This window comes from Oryzias latipes, chromosome 9 (assembly GCF_002234675.1).
Source record: "Oryzias latipes chromosome 9, ASM223467v1".
Classification (NCBI taxonomy): domain Eukaryota; kingdom Metazoa; phylum Chordata; class Actinopteri; order Beloniformes; family Adrianichthyidae; genus Oryzias; species Oryzias latipes.
In genome coordinates this window covers 2,365,561-2,380,415 of record NC_019867.2, presented here as the reverse complement: position 1 = coordinate 2,380,415, position 14,855 = coordinate 2,365,561, and the positions used below count along the sequence as shown (strand labels likewise).

General features: G+C 40.1%; 1 protein-coding gene across 1 annotated transcript in view; it reads right to left on the bottom strand.

The window, feature by feature from the left end:
• LOC101174836 (collagen alpha-1(XXVII) chain B) overlaps nt 1-14,855 on the bottom strand; it is a 75,302-nt gene that overhangs the window by 29,695 nt on the left and 30,752 nt on the right. Inside the window, exons 9-28 of the mRNA XM_023958333.1 lie at nt 13,939-13,992; nt 13,062-13,106; nt 11,960-12,013; nt 10,965-11,009; nt 9,695-9,748; nt 7,040-7,084; nt 6,732-6,785; nt 5,402-5,446; nt 5,198-5,251; nt 4,870-4,923; nt 4,430-4,483; nt 4,312-4,365; nt 4,182-4,235; nt 4,060-4,104; nt 3,263-3,316; nt 3,101-3,145; nt 2,975-3,028; nt 2,358-2,411; nt 2,059-2,112; nt 512-565 (exon numbers count right to left, since the gene is read on the bottom strand). Of these exons, the coding sequence (XP_023814101.1) occupies nt 512-565; nt 2,059-2,112; nt 2,358-2,411; nt 2,975-3,028; nt 3,101-3,145; nt 3,263-3,316; nt 4,060-4,104; nt 4,182-4,235; nt 4,312-4,365; nt 4,430-4,483; nt 4,870-4,923; nt 5,198-5,251; nt 5,402-5,446; nt 6,732-6,785; nt 7,040-7,084; nt 9,695-9,748; nt 10,965-11,009; nt 11,960-12,013; nt 13,062-13,106; nt 13,939-13,992 (1,026 nt within the window). The remainder of the gene's footprint in view (nt 1-511; nt 566-2,058; nt 2,113-2,357; nt 2,412-2,974; nt 3,029-3,100; nt 3,146-3,262; nt 3,317-4,059; nt 4,105-4,181; nt 4,236-4,311; nt 4,366-4,429; nt 4,484-4,869; nt 4,924-5,197; nt 5,252-5,401; nt 5,447-6,731; nt 6,786-7,039; nt 7,085-9,694; nt 9,749-10,964; nt 11,010-11,959; nt 12,014-13,061; nt 13,107-13,938; nt 13,993-14,855) is intronic.

Sequence of the window (14,855 nt, the reverse complement as noted above, 5' to 3'; positions counted from 1 at the left end):
CTCATGTAAAAGATCTTAACAGAACAAAACAAAAAAAAGAAATGGGTGGGGAGATGTGCTGCTTTTTATCTTTAATTGGATGTTTTATGGAGGAGCAATGACACAGAAAGAGTTTCTATCCGTTTCTGAATGGTTGTTGGGTTTGATTTAGGTGATTTGGGAGTTCCAGCTAAAGTTAATGGAGATCAGTTGATCCGTTCTTTACTTTAACATCATGAGTGCTTGGAAGAAGACTTTAAACAATCCATAGTTACATTTCAGCAGACAAAAACAAAACAAACAAAACACTTGTGCATTGGTCATTTCCAGTTTGGGAGATCATTTAACCAAAGTATTTCCTCGTTTCCGGACATCAAAACATCAGTTTAAACCTTTCAGTCAAGCTTTTTGCATTAAAAAAATGGTCAAATGACATGAAATGTGTGGGATCTGGGTGATTTGGTAGTTGTTACATCATCAGGGAGAAAGTGTTACCTGAACATCATCATCATCATCATCATCATCGTCTTACCTTGGTGCCTTTGGGTCCTCTGATGCCGGGAAACCCCCGAGAACCAGGAGGGCCCTGCAAGTGCGTGAAAATCTGTCAGCATGCAGCAGGTCTGATGTTTGTCAACAGCAGAAAACGCTTAACAATTTACTCCTTTATGCCGTATGTTGCAAAGTTGCCATAAACCATTTAATCCACCTAATTTATCATCACCTTGAATGGGAAAAAAAACACAGAGGAATATTTATGTATGTAATTGGAAATAAATTCAGGCATTAAGGGGTTAAATGCAACTCTCATTCACATAAATTCTCATCTGCATTAGAATTTCTGGCGTCTGTATTTGGGTTTTCTTTTCTTTTTCAGAACCTGGTCCTGGTTTTACCTGCTTCCAATTTTATTCCGGCTTTATCAGACCCGATCTGTAATGTTTGTTGGAGCAGGCAGGGGGGTAAAACATTCAGGGTAGGAATACTTAAGGGCTCTGGAGCACATTCAGAAAGTAGGAAGACACTGACGGACAAATGAGGAATAAAATGATGTGGGTTTCTAAATTTAAAGAACCTATTTGGTGCAGAAGGAAGTACTTATGGATTGTTTTTTTTTTACTTTGTAAAGGGAAATAGATTGCAAGAAAAAATATTGTTGTCCTTTTGTTTGTTTTGGGGATTTTTCTGACTCACATTCCTGCACAGTAGGTGGCAGACATGCACCTTACACATCGGATGCCACCCGCCAATTAAACCGAAAGAAGACGAGAACTGCCCTAAATCCTATTTCATCCATAGGATAATTGCACAGTTTAGCATAAAAAAGAATAGGAATGCATCTCACAGGGCGGTTTTTTAACAAAAGATCATGAAGTCAGGAGAGCGTCTTCAAACCGTCTGAACACATTCATAGATGTTCATGTAGATTAATTCCTTTCTATCTGAAACTATAGAAACACTTATTATTTGAATCTTTTTTTATGAGTTCAACACTAAGTTTAAAACTTGTCCTGAGAATTTGGTTTCAATGGTGCAGAAGAACCAGAAAGATTAGTGTGAAGGGATTTCATGACATGGTGCCTATTTAAGGGCTTTGGGGCTTTCTATGCCAGATTCAAGTTCTTTCCCTTCGTTGTCAGGCATTAAAAAAAGAAATATAAGTGAAATAATATTTTTTCTGCGATGGAATGGTGAATCTGTTGGTGGGATAGGCTCCAGCATCCCAGTGACCCCAAGACATGGAATTGTTTTATAATGCAAATTTCCAAAAGAAAAAAAAAACTTTTTAGGTATCTTCAAACGTTGTGATACCACTTTGACAATGGTCAGAGATTATAAAATAATTTATGTGGGACAAAATAAAAGTATGATCCATAAATAATGTAAACACCTAGAAAAAATCAAGACAAAGCTTAGCAAATGCCAGAAAAAGGCACTTATAAAGCATCATTTTTTTAACCAAGTGTTTATGTTTTAGACTGCAACAAACAGCCAATAAACGTAAATAACTGAAACTAGTGACACCAGCAGACACACATTTACTTTAGGTGAAAGAACATTTGTGTTTGATAAACTTACTGGGACACCCTGAAGTCCAGGCATTCCTACCTCACCAGGTAATCCAGAGTGACCCTGATGGAGAAAAACATGATAAACCGTTTCCATTTCTGATTCAAAAAACCCACAGCAGCTCTGAAACGTACAGGAATAGATTTGTTAAACATATGTAAGGTTTACTTCTGAACAAAAGTCATTTTCATCTTTTTTTCTCTCTGGAACTTGTGATTCAGTTCAATTCAATTTTATTTGTAAAAAATCACAAAATCACAACAACAGTTGTCTCGATGGGCTCGATGGGGTCCAGACTTACTCCTTACCATCTGCCCCGGTTCACCTGGTGGTCCTGGGATGCCCATTTTTCCTCGATCTCCCTAAGGAAGCGCATTTTATGATTAGTGGTGGGCAACAAGGATTTTATGTTTTTACATGACTGTCTTTGTCTCATGATGGAGGACGAAAGAGCTTGTAACAGTGACCTAAGTGCTACAGCCGGCGGACCACCACCTTCCTGCTCTGCTCCATTCCGATTCCTCCACTGGCAGACAAACAGATCCATAAAGGTCTTTGTTTTCCTCGTCTGAGCTGAAATCTGGATCTAAACTGTACGGCTGGTTAGCTCCATTATTGCTCCCCATTTTAGCGTGAGGGGCAGTAAGCTAGTGGGAGAGAGTGTAAACAAAGGGATGATGGGAAATGTAAAAAGTCCCGCCCAACTTCGAGGTGAATATCTAACAAACTCCTGCTGCTCTGCAGAAACTATGTCCTAAAAAAGCAACAGTTTGGGGGATTTTGGTTAAAAATGGCAGAATCGTAATTACAAAACCACTGGGAACGCTTTGAAAACAGATCCTGAGATTTAACTCTGCACATTTTACAAGCTGTTGATCAACAAGTGATCAATAACTTTTGTACTGAAACTAATAAATTGACCAACCTTCTCTCCTGGGAAACCCATCTCTCCAACGGGCCCAACAAACCCGGGAATTCCCTGAGACAGAGACAAGCGTTAGCCCAGTCCTCTTCAACAATCACACAGACAGTGAAGAGGAAGAGCCTTTACCGTGTCGCCGAGCTTCCCGACCTCGCCACTTATCCCCGTCTCCCCCTACAGCAAAGACGCCAAAGTTAGTTTCCCAAACGTATCCATGCCTTCCGGTTTTTATTTAGCTAATGTACAGTCCGTCAGCTAAGGATGACAGCCAGTCAGTGGTGAATGTCCCACCTTAGGTCCGTCGGGGCCTGTCAGTCCAGCCAGTCCTTGCTTTCCAGGTCTGCCCTGAACAGAAAGCAGAAAATGATAGAGAAGTGTGCTGCTGCCCCCCCCCCCCCCCCCACACACACACACACACGCTACACACACACACACACACACACACACACCAAATCTCATGCAAAAGCAGAACCTGAAACAAACCAACAAACTTCAACAACAGAGGGATCCGAAAACAAAGAGCTGATTTTAGCATCAGCCTAAATCTTTTTGGGACGGTTTCTGTTGTTCCTGCTGTGGGTTTTGGGACGGAAGTCACCCTCTGCACAAACAGAGCTGTGTTGGAGACGCGTCCTCCATTGTTTAGTCCCAAACTCATTTTGGAACGCTCACATGAAGACTGCACAATAAAACGATTAAAAATGTTCCGTTTTCACACTGGCAATGTGCAAACGTGACTAAATCTGAAAAAACACAACATATGTACCTGGTTATAGGAGGATAGCACCTTAACTTGTATTTTTCTTGTGTCCTCATCGTAAACTTGAGTGAGAAACAGTTTCACATCCTGACAAAAACTCCTCTGCAGTTTGTTTTGATGTTTACCGTTGCCTCTGTTTGTGATTGGACGTGTTTATGGCAGAAAACCCAGTCATTTGCTGACCAGGCAGACTCTCCGTGTCACTAGAAGCTCTGTTAAAAACAGCTTCAACAATAGAGAGGTCTTTGAGCCAAAGCATAACTTCTGCTGACAGTTCAGAACCACATCTGCTCCTCTGTGTAACCGGCGGTTTCAAAGCAGCTCTCACCTCAGCTCCAAAAAGCCCGGCTGGTCCAGGCGGTCCCACATCGCCCTGAAAAACAGGTCACGCAGGTCAAAAGACAGATTTGGTTTCTTTGTTTTTCTTTGCTTTTAAAATGTGACCTTCACCTGAAGTCCAGGTGTTCCTGATGGACCTGGAAAACCCTTCACTCCTCGCCCTCCCTTTAGAAAATGCACTAAAAGTGAGAATTTGCCTCTTTTTTTTTAAGTAAAAAGGATCCAAAGCTTCTCCGCCAACCTTCAGTCCCGCAGGCCCGTTGTGTCCTGGAGGACCAATGTCACCTGGAAACCCCTGAGAAAGGACATGAACGTCAGATGGATTGACAGCAACCAAAAAAGACAAAAACATTTCTTACTTCTGTGCCAGGAAGACCAGGAGCACCGGCAGGACCTTTTTCTCCGGGTTCGCCCTAAGAAAATCCAATTCGATGGATAAATTCATCTAATCCACCAAAAAATATTCCATTCATGATCTGTATAATACATAATTGAATGTAATATAAAGTTTGCTAAATTTAAGTCGAGGGCTTTCCATTAAACTTCATATCTTTACATTAGGATCCCATAATAAACACAATTTTGGGACTTTTTAGTGTGAAAGTGTCAAAAGGTCATTCCTAAACCCGTATTAAACATTAGGCCAACCAGTTCAGGTCATTTCATGACGCTCATCTATAATTAGACCCATTTCTATCCACAAATCTATTCTCATTTAGTCATTTCACATGAATGCATCGCAGCAAACTGGTGTTTTCTTCTCTGATAGTTCTGACGCTTGAATGAAATCAAAAAATACCTGCAGTCCAGGTTTTCCAGGTGGACCAGGTAACCCAGGTGAGCCGCTGATGCCCTGAAACATCCAAAAATAGCAAACTGCATTTTTACCAACGGACAAAATTCCTCAAATCAAAAGTGGCACCGGCAGCGTTAAAGAGCTTTTGAAGCTTTTAGCTTTGAATTCATGCATCATCAGGAAAGAAAAGCCTCCTTTGCTGCCTAAAACAGGAAAAAATTATCACATGGATTCAACAGAAGGCCATTGCACAGATGTGTTTAGGGTTACACACAATTGTAAGTATTATCAACTATCAATTTGATTACATTTGGGCCCGATATACAGCTACCTTATCGCCTTGGAAACCACATTCCCCCTGCTCTCCTGGTGAGCCAACATCTCCCTAAAAAGAAAAAGACAGAAGTTTCAATCTGAAGGCTTGAAAAACTGTTGGTTAGCGTGATGCAGAGAGTTCCAATACTACAAATGAAGAATAAACCAGGATTTGTTTTATATAAAAGTTTAGATATAAAAAAAGTTATCTAGAGATCACCTGATCACCCCTCAGTCCTGCTTCCCCTGGGTTTCCCAGCATTCCCTGAAAGACGAATTAAATAAGATGTCAAAAATACAGTACAGACCAAAAGTTTGGACTCACCTTCCCACTCATTTGAATCAGAAGAGGTGTCCAGACTTTTGGTCTGTAATGTACGATGTTTGTGTTTTTTTTTGCAACAAAGCTATTTCCAAAACCACAGAATTATATATTATTTAGGCTTTACACCCAAACTGTTATTGATGGGACACAAATCCGAGTGAAAACGTTTTCAACAAATTTCATCAGTTAAATTTAGTTTAAAACAAAAAAAAAAAAAAAAATCAGAATCTGCTGCAACCAAACAAAATATGTTACATGTTCACAGAGTCTCACTGGATTCTTGACAGATTTTCAACTATACAAAAAATTACAAACAAAGAAAAATGTACGACAAGCACAAAAAAGAGAATTTTTTATCAGTAACTTTCTATGTAAATAAATAATCAGATTGGGTTCAAACATGACCCCTCCATAGAACCTAAACAGGATTGTTAGTCCCGCCTCTTTATTCATTTTAACCATTGACTGTATATGAGAATTGGATTACGTGACTCCTCCCCCCTGTCGTTCCAAACAGGAAGTACCCGCTGGCTCCAAGAAACCAAAATCCCATTGACTTCTATACAGACATAAACAGCTGTTACTCAGTCATTCTATTGGTCAGAATAACCATTCTTGACCTTATACCTTTTTTTAACATGTTTTTATTCTTTTTTTTTTAATTCTGTTGTTCAAGTTATAAACTGACCAATCAGATGCCTCAATAAAAGTAGGTGGAGCCTGCTTTCCCCCACGTCCAAAATTCAAAACGCTTGATTGACAGATTTTGTGTAACCCACTTTCAAGTGTTAGGGGTGTGGCCTCCCAACAAGATCACTCCTGATTGGTTGCCATAGAACTACTGACCAATTTGGACCAATAACTGACTAAGTCTGCTTCCAGCATGGCAGCATCCATATGGCAAAAAAATGGCAACTGAATTAACTTCATTTGGTTGGAGACAGAAGTGAACCATTTCCTATAAATGACGTCACTCTGACTAAGTCCAGTTCTCGAATACAGTCAATGATTGGTTGGATTTAGGTGACATCATATACTGGAGGATTGGGTCAATCAAAGATTGTATTAAACAGGCTTGAAATGTCAAAAAATAAGCCGAATGGCTTCCTTTATAGAACACGCTTTATCAGTCAGTGGTGGGAACATTTCAAAGAAGTCTCCTAAACGTCTGTTTGATGAATGAAACTTTGTGAAATTAACATCCAATCCAGACCAACAAGTTTACCTGTAGTCCCGGCGGTCCTGGTAGACCCACAGTCCCCACAGGACCCACGTTTCCCTGCAGGAGCCCCACCAGAGACACATTTTCACAGAAATGTACATTTTGATTTCAAAATATGGACAGAATCAAATGAAGCAGTCGTGTCACGTTCAGTCAAAGTGCAAACAGACTGAAGAAAATGGCAAAGGTGCCTGTTTTTGCAAAAGTAAAACAGTTTAGAAAGTGTAGTTTGAACTTTTTTCCATAAGAAAAGAAAAAGGGAATCAAGCACAAAGTTTGATTTATGGAAACTGGCAAAGAACCAAACTCACAGAAAAACCGTTGACTCCACACGGGCCTGGAGCTCCCAGCTCACCCTTGGAGAAAGAAGCCAGCATGAGTTCAAATATTTATACAGCTGACAAAAAAAAAAACTTTCTGCATTTATTCTGCAGATAAACTGTATATTTCTCTGAAAACCTTAGTAAGGGTTTTTTGTCTAACGTCAAGCGAGTGGCCCTACTTGTCTCCAAACCATTTACCCCATCACCCCCCAACACCCCTTCCATCAGCAGCCATCATCACTCCAAGCAGTCCAACAGAGGAGGTGGAGTGGAAACTGCCCAGCAGAGAGGGACGTTCCTGTCACCTCCTTTATCTGCCTATGAGTGAAAGAAAATGAGCTGGAACCTCATTTCTTCTTTGGAGGGGTGGGGGGGGGGGGGGTGAAGCCTGGATAAGGCTGTCACAGGTCAGATGGTTCCCCTCATCAGTAATGAGAAACCAAAGAAAGAGGAGCCATGAGGAGAGCTGATGCTGGGTGACTGTTTGTTTTGGCTAAAGCGCTCCTCCAATGCAGCCTCACTCTGTGTTTCGCAGCATTTTTAACAAAATAAAACCACTTATGACGAAGTTTTGATTAAAAACATGATGATGTGGGTCTTTATGTCTCACAGAGTGTGAAGATTCAGCTTTATTTACTCATCAAAAACAGATAAAAGCTTACCAAATTCAACCTCTGCTTTGAAAACAAAAAGTATACATTACTGATTAAAATCATAAAGCCACTTAAGCAAATTTGCATTTACCATAAATGGACCTTAACAACAATTCAGCTTCAAAATGCAAAATGAAGAAAGAGAATCAAGAAAGTAAACAGTTTTAGTCGCCAACTTATTGAAAATAACCGTTTAAATGCATGGGCTCCTCATCAGCTGATCAAATGTTTCAGACCACAGACTTTGCACCAAAACCTGCCTTCAGTGGTATTTTCTATCTTCTTAGGCTCTCTTGATATTTAAAAAAGCTGCAATTTTTTAAGAACGTGGCTAAAATGTTGAGCTGGATTAGCAAAGCTTCTCACAACGCACCATCGCTGCTGAGGTTGAATGAAGTAAAACGGTAGTTTTGAATCTGAGGCTTACGGAACAAAACGTGGCAGACCCCCAAAAAAATGTCCCCGGCACTGAGGATCCAAATGGACGGTCCTCGACCCAAATCAAGACCACCACTGGTGCTGACTGTTTCCCAGAAACAATTAGAGAAGGGCTTCAAAAACAAAAAGAGCCTTCAAAGGCCACGCCTCCATCAACGCCACAAAACAAAGACACTCAAGAGTGGAAGAAAGTTCTCTTCTCTGGTGGATGGATGGTGGTGGATGTCCTTCAAGAAGCCTTCTTCACCCCTTGATACCACCTTCCCAAAAGCCTTTGAGGAAACACTTGAATCAGGCAAACCAAAGAAAGTTTCAGAGTGGATCAACGAGAAAGGAGGAGGAGCTGCTCATTATACGGAGTGTTTTGTTTGGACCCTTTCATTTCTGTTTTTTTTTTTTTGTTTTTATTTGTGTGTAGTATGCTCCAACGCTTTTAATTAGCTGATGAACAGCCCATTTCAGTTAAATTGTTATTTTTAACGAAATTGTTTGGCGTCTTGTTCTCTTTTCTTCTTTGTACATTATAAATTTCTGCTCAGAACCTCATTAAAATCCAGCCATGCATGTAATGTATATCTAATGTAAATGTAAGTCCATGCCATTTCTTCACTGGTCTAAAGATTTTGTTCAGGCGCGCATTCTCCCACAGTAACTTCTGTGCAAATTCCTTCAATCAATTCATGACCATTTTCAAAGAAATCCAAAATGCAAAGCCTTGATGCCTAATTGCCTGCGTCATGTTTTAACATTTATCATTGACACGTGAGTTCAGTGCAAAACGTGCAAAAACAAGTAAAACTGCCATCTCAAACAAACATGTGACAATTTTTTACATTATTTTAGACAGAATTGTAATTCTATGAAATTGATTGAATATGTAAATCAATTCTTGTAGGACTTATCTGAATGACTTTGGCAGAAAAGATTCTGAGTCAACGTCAGGATGAGATTTAATGCAATTGTTTCTGCTTTGCAGTTTCCATGACAACAGAAATCCTCAGCAAACATTTTTCCTTTTTACACACAGATGCATTGTTAATATTTAAATGGTAAATAAGTCTTGTTTCTCACCTGACTATATGTAGAAGCTTCATAATTGCACTTGGATTGATTTCAAGCAATTTCAAAAGACAACAAAATATATAAGCATAGCAAATCTATTTGATTCATTAATTCATAAATTGGTTAAAAAATAAAGGAAAATAATGATATTTTCTTAACTATAGACATATCTGCACGTCTAAATCCAGCACTCACACATATGAAACATTGAATCCAATAAAAAATACTGATTGTTAGAGTTTGATTTATCAAAAAAGTGTGATTAATGCAGTTAATTATATAATCCCGCCCACTTAGTTCTAGTTATAATTACCAATCAACAAATCAATCAAATCATGACTAATTAACCTAATTTTTTAATATATCCATGTATAGATATTTATTTTCTTTTGTCTTCTTCTTTTTGATTGCATGAAATCAACCAAAACATAAAGTCCGTTTATTTTTGTGACATTATTTAAAATGCAGAGATACATTCTCAGTCACCTACTGGGTTCCCATCGGGGCCTGGAGGTCCCCTCTTCCCAACAATCCCAGCAAACCCCTGAAGACAAAAAAAAAAAACAACTGGATGGGTCATAGACTGAGTGAGGTTGACACTCAGAATGCTGCACACATTCAGACACAACACATTTTATAACAGCAAGCAGAGGATTAGCTGCTTAGTTAGCACAAACGTTTGTGGATTTCAGCCGAGGAAATCCCATCAAATTCACTCCATGCTTATTCATTTCTAGGGGGTCTGGCAGTAAATTCCGCGGCTGACAGTCTCTGATCAACACGTCTCCATGAAACAGCCAGCAGCCGGCGCACCGAACCCCAGGACCTACCTCAGAGGCTGAATAAAGCTGCTTGGCCCAGGAAGTGCTGACTCGTCCTCTTTTTTTTGGCTGCTTGTAATTCTGTTACAGCACTAGAACAAGAGGCCTGAAACAACCACAAAGCCACGCGCCCAACGTGTGCCAAGGTCAACACGCGACCTGCCACATATCACGGCTGAGCGCCTGCCTGAAGAAGCCGCCGCCGCGGAGAGGAAAATGATCGATGGAGAAGCAGCAGAGATTTCCATCGTTTCCTGCCTGCTAACAGCCAACAGAAGGCTTCATAAAAGGCTTCAGGAGATGTCGGATGAAGGATTGTCTGCATGACAGACTTATTCTTTACAGGGTTAAATAAAAGTAGTAAAATAGCAGTAGGTTCTGCAGAAGGAAGCCTCTAATAGAGCGGAAAACGTTGGCTTTTCTGCAAGGATGGCGAGAACAAGCTGTGTTTTCGAATCACTCTTTAGTTCTAATAAATCTCTTTCCATCACATTCCAACAGAGGAAAACACAGTCTCATCATTTGTCTGCCCAATAGAATAATCTTATCTAGAAAGTATTGCAATGGCAAAATAATCACAATTTAATGAAACGTTTCTTTTTAATAGTTAGACCATTTCTTTTCTTCCCTATTAGCAGATTTCCTGGCTTATTTAAATAAAATCTGTATAAATCTTTTATATTTAAGGTGTCTGTTTTTGCAGTGAGCTGAATCAGAAATGATCAAATTAAAGGACATTTAGTCTACAAGATTAGCTTTCTATTTTTAAGGACGATATGCCTAAAAGAGAGCAACTAGACCACGTCAACATTTCCTTTAATAGACGTAAAGTTTTCCCCTGAACTGTGGAGTCAGTCGGAACGAACATCATGGATCGGTTTGGTCCCACAGATCGCAGGCTGTTGATGTCAGAGAAGTATGTTTAAGGAAAAACTTTACCGGCCTACCCATCTCGCCCTTCTTCCCACGAACGCCAGGTATTCCCTGGTGAGAGAGCAGAGAGAAGAACGGACAGACGCAGACACCAGTGAGAATCTCCAACAGCTGATTTTAATGTGCTAACAAAAAAATGATTTTTAAATATCTAACATTTTACAACAAAAAAAAAACACTAGAGGGGTCAAATTAGAGTTTTTTACTTCATAAATATATATATATATATATTTGTAAATGTCTTTTAGTATCACATCAAACCTAATTTATAAAGCACCATTCATACATAAGTAATACAGAGTGCTTTAGAAAGTAAAAAACTAAAAGCAATAGAAGTCAAATCCGCATTCCATAATGTAAATGATAAAGGAACAAATTAATTGCAAAGTTGATCGGAGTGAAGGAAAACGTAAAATAATTAATAAAATATTAATTACTTTGAAAAAAATTACTTGAATACTTTTAATACTTAAGTACAAATACTTGAAGTCCAGTTGATTCTGTTTATGTTTTACTTTGGCATCAAAGCTCCAAAAATGGTGGAATTTGTTTTCTTTTTGCTCCAGAAAAGAAAATTTAGCATTTTGCTGTATTAACCTCTTGAGATCCGAGCTTTTGTTTGACATCGTTTTTTTTTTTTTTTTATATATTACGTAGTGACAGAGTTGACCCTGGGACAGACTGGCGACCCGTCCAGGGTGTCCCCTGCCTTCGCCCATAAGTGGCCGGGATAGGCTCCAGCAGCCCCGTGACCCCGAAAGGGACAAACAAAAGATAGATGAATGAATGAATGAATGAATGAATGAATGAATGAATGAATGGTGACAGGGCTCCAGGTAATCAGAATGAACTACACTGAAACCCACAACGTGATGTCCTCGTGTGTAGACGCCAGGTCTCAAGAGGTTAAACTCAGAATAGCATCTGCCACACCTGTCTCCATAGCAACAAGAAAATAAAATTCTAAATGTAGCTATTATGTTACATAACCTTATACTTACTCTCTCCCCATCGGGACCAGGAAAACCAGAAAGGCCAGCAACGCCAATGTGACCCTGGAGCCATGAATAAATGATGAGAAGGAAATGTGACGGACACCTTCTGGGACTGCTCAGTCACAGGGAATTCTCAGCTTCCTGGTCCTGTAGTCCTGCCAGCTTTTCAGTGACAGTGCAGTTGGAGAACCACGCCTTGAAGCAAGTGTATATGCCCATGGACTGCATGGTGCTGGCTTCCACGATGTAGTCCAAGGGCACATACCCTCGCACCAGGGATCTCTGAAGATCCGTCCTGTCCACCGGAAAGCGCTTCCAAGTGCAGCTCTGTAGAATTATAGTCACCGACATTTGACCTCAAAAGCCACCCGTCACTGTGATCCATGAGTTACCGGGGGCAGCCGAGTGGCATTTATGGCTAAGGCTTTTTGGAGCGCCCACAGTCGTTAGACGGGCAAGTTTTTCGCACTTCTTTACGGAGGAGAAAGTATAGCTGTGTTTCTTTAGGGAGGGAGCACAACAAGAACACAAAATAGAGAAAAACTTACATACATTTAAAGAATATACCCCTTGTGCTATCTTGCGGGGTCCAGATGACCCCACCTTTACATTGAGGTGTTCTCCCTACCATGATAAAGGTGGATAAAGGTGGAAAGATTTCATGTAATCCATGGACACCAGTGAAGATCACAAATCATTGAAGAAAAAAGGTTCAGCGCACTGTCTAGTGGGTCTAGATGACCCCACTCCCAACGGTAACCCCTGTGCTATCCTAGGCACTTTAACATTGGGAGTTGGGTCATCCAGACCCACTAGACAGTGCTCTGAACCTTTTTTCTTCAATGATTTGTGATCTTCACTGGTGTCCATGGATTACATGAAATCTTTCCACCTTTATCCACCTTTGTCATGGTAGGGAGAACACCTCAATGGAGGGGGGGGGGGGGGGGGGTGTCATCTAAGATAGCACAAGGGTTAATGTTCCTTGGAGGCACGTTAACGTTGGGAGTGGGGTCATCTAGACCCCACCAGATAGCACAAGGGATGCATGTACATTGTATAAAACATCATCTCATTTTACTGCAAAAGGAATAAAGGATCTGCTCACCCTGAGTCCTTGTGGCCCCATTCTTCCTACAGGTCCAGGTAACCCCTAACATGAAAGACGACATAAAGTGATATCGTTCATGCTCTGACAGCCGAGAGGAACCCGAAAGAATCAGCTGACGGGAGCAGGTATAGGATGGGAATTGCAGTAATTACACGCTGTATCAACAACCACGTCTTTGAGCTGGGATTTTATCCACAGCTGAGGTTTAGCATCCCAACATGAACCGCTAGCGGTAGGGCGACTACAACCTAACCGTCACGCGGCGTCCACAGAACCCCACAGAGGAAAGACAGGGTTCCAGGTCTGGACTCTGGAGCGTCCTAAACACTCAAAGATTGAAGCAAAGGAAGCTTCTGGATCGCAGCTGAAAGTGATCGGAGAACAGACTTTAGCCATTTTTTTCTAAATGTAACAAAACCAGATTGAATGTGAGCGATGGGGCGGAAGCTTATTTTCCCCCTGTGGGGAAACATAAGTCAGACTTTTATTACCTTTCCTTTCTTCAAGGTGCTGCGCAGAACTGTTTATATTTTTTTTTTGACCTTTCATTTCCCCACTAGATGAGAAGCATCTGTCGTCTCATTCCACTACAGGTGATCCTCTGCTTCTGCTGTGACCTCAGTTCTAACATCGATCTGCTGCAAACTTTAACTTATATTCACAAACTAGATGCTAGTTTGGTGCAGCTTTATCTTCTACTTACCCACAAAAATTTTATTTTTTCTAAAGGCAGATTGTTTATTTTCTATCTCATTTTTATTCTGAAATAAGCAAAATAACAGTTTTTCTCTCTTTTTTATTTTTTTACATTGGTAGTCTGTCTGTGTTCCAGCTTAATCAGCACAGCAACACTGGATTTACTGATTTACTGCACCTGCCTGCCAGGATAGCCTTTGGCTCCGGGACTTCCATCATCTCCTCGATCCCCCTGCGAAGACGAAGACGGAGCAGAAATCAGCTCCAGGAGGGGAAACCACCAAACACAGGAGGAATTAGGATGGAGGGAATGGTTCCAGTGGTTTCTATGGAAGACTCGCAGACTTACGGTGGCCCTCAAGTGCAAATCATATCAACGCAAAAGCACATTAAAGATCACAATGACAATTTAATAAAGGAAAAACAAATACTGCATTTTAGCAATGAAAATGGGGGAAAAAACTGAGAAAAAACCCTCAAAAATCAATGTGAAATGTTAAAAACGAGACAAAAAGAAAACAGAAAAGGCGGGTATCACTGACTGGATGAGGATGCTTGATTTTTGAGGTTTGTATTATACTAAGGTCGGGGTGAATACTGGATTCTGATTGGCTGCTGGGTGTGAATTAAAAAGTGATGATGAACACCTAGAAAAGAAGTTCTGGTCGTCTTTGAAACAAACGTTTACTTCAGCTTTGAAAGACTTAAAACCACTGAAAACAACATTCAGTACGTTTGCAAACGCAGTAGTTAAATCTACCTCTACAATTTGATCAATTATAGAATAATAATAATTATATTATTATTATTATCAATTATATTATCAATTATAGAATAATAAATTATAGAATAATTCTAAAAATGGATTTATCGTGACCATTTCCAGTTTAAAAATCGTGTTACCCTTGATATTTACACAAACTAACTTCCTAGTAACTTTTCAGTAAAAGGTCAAGACTTTTTTACGACAGTAAATCTTGAATTTGCTGGTTAATCATTTGATTTTAACAAATGTATTATTTGAAGCGTCATCTCCACCTTTCTTTACTTTTTACATAAACTTTTCAAGCAGAAGTTTTGTTCGTGACTGGCGAG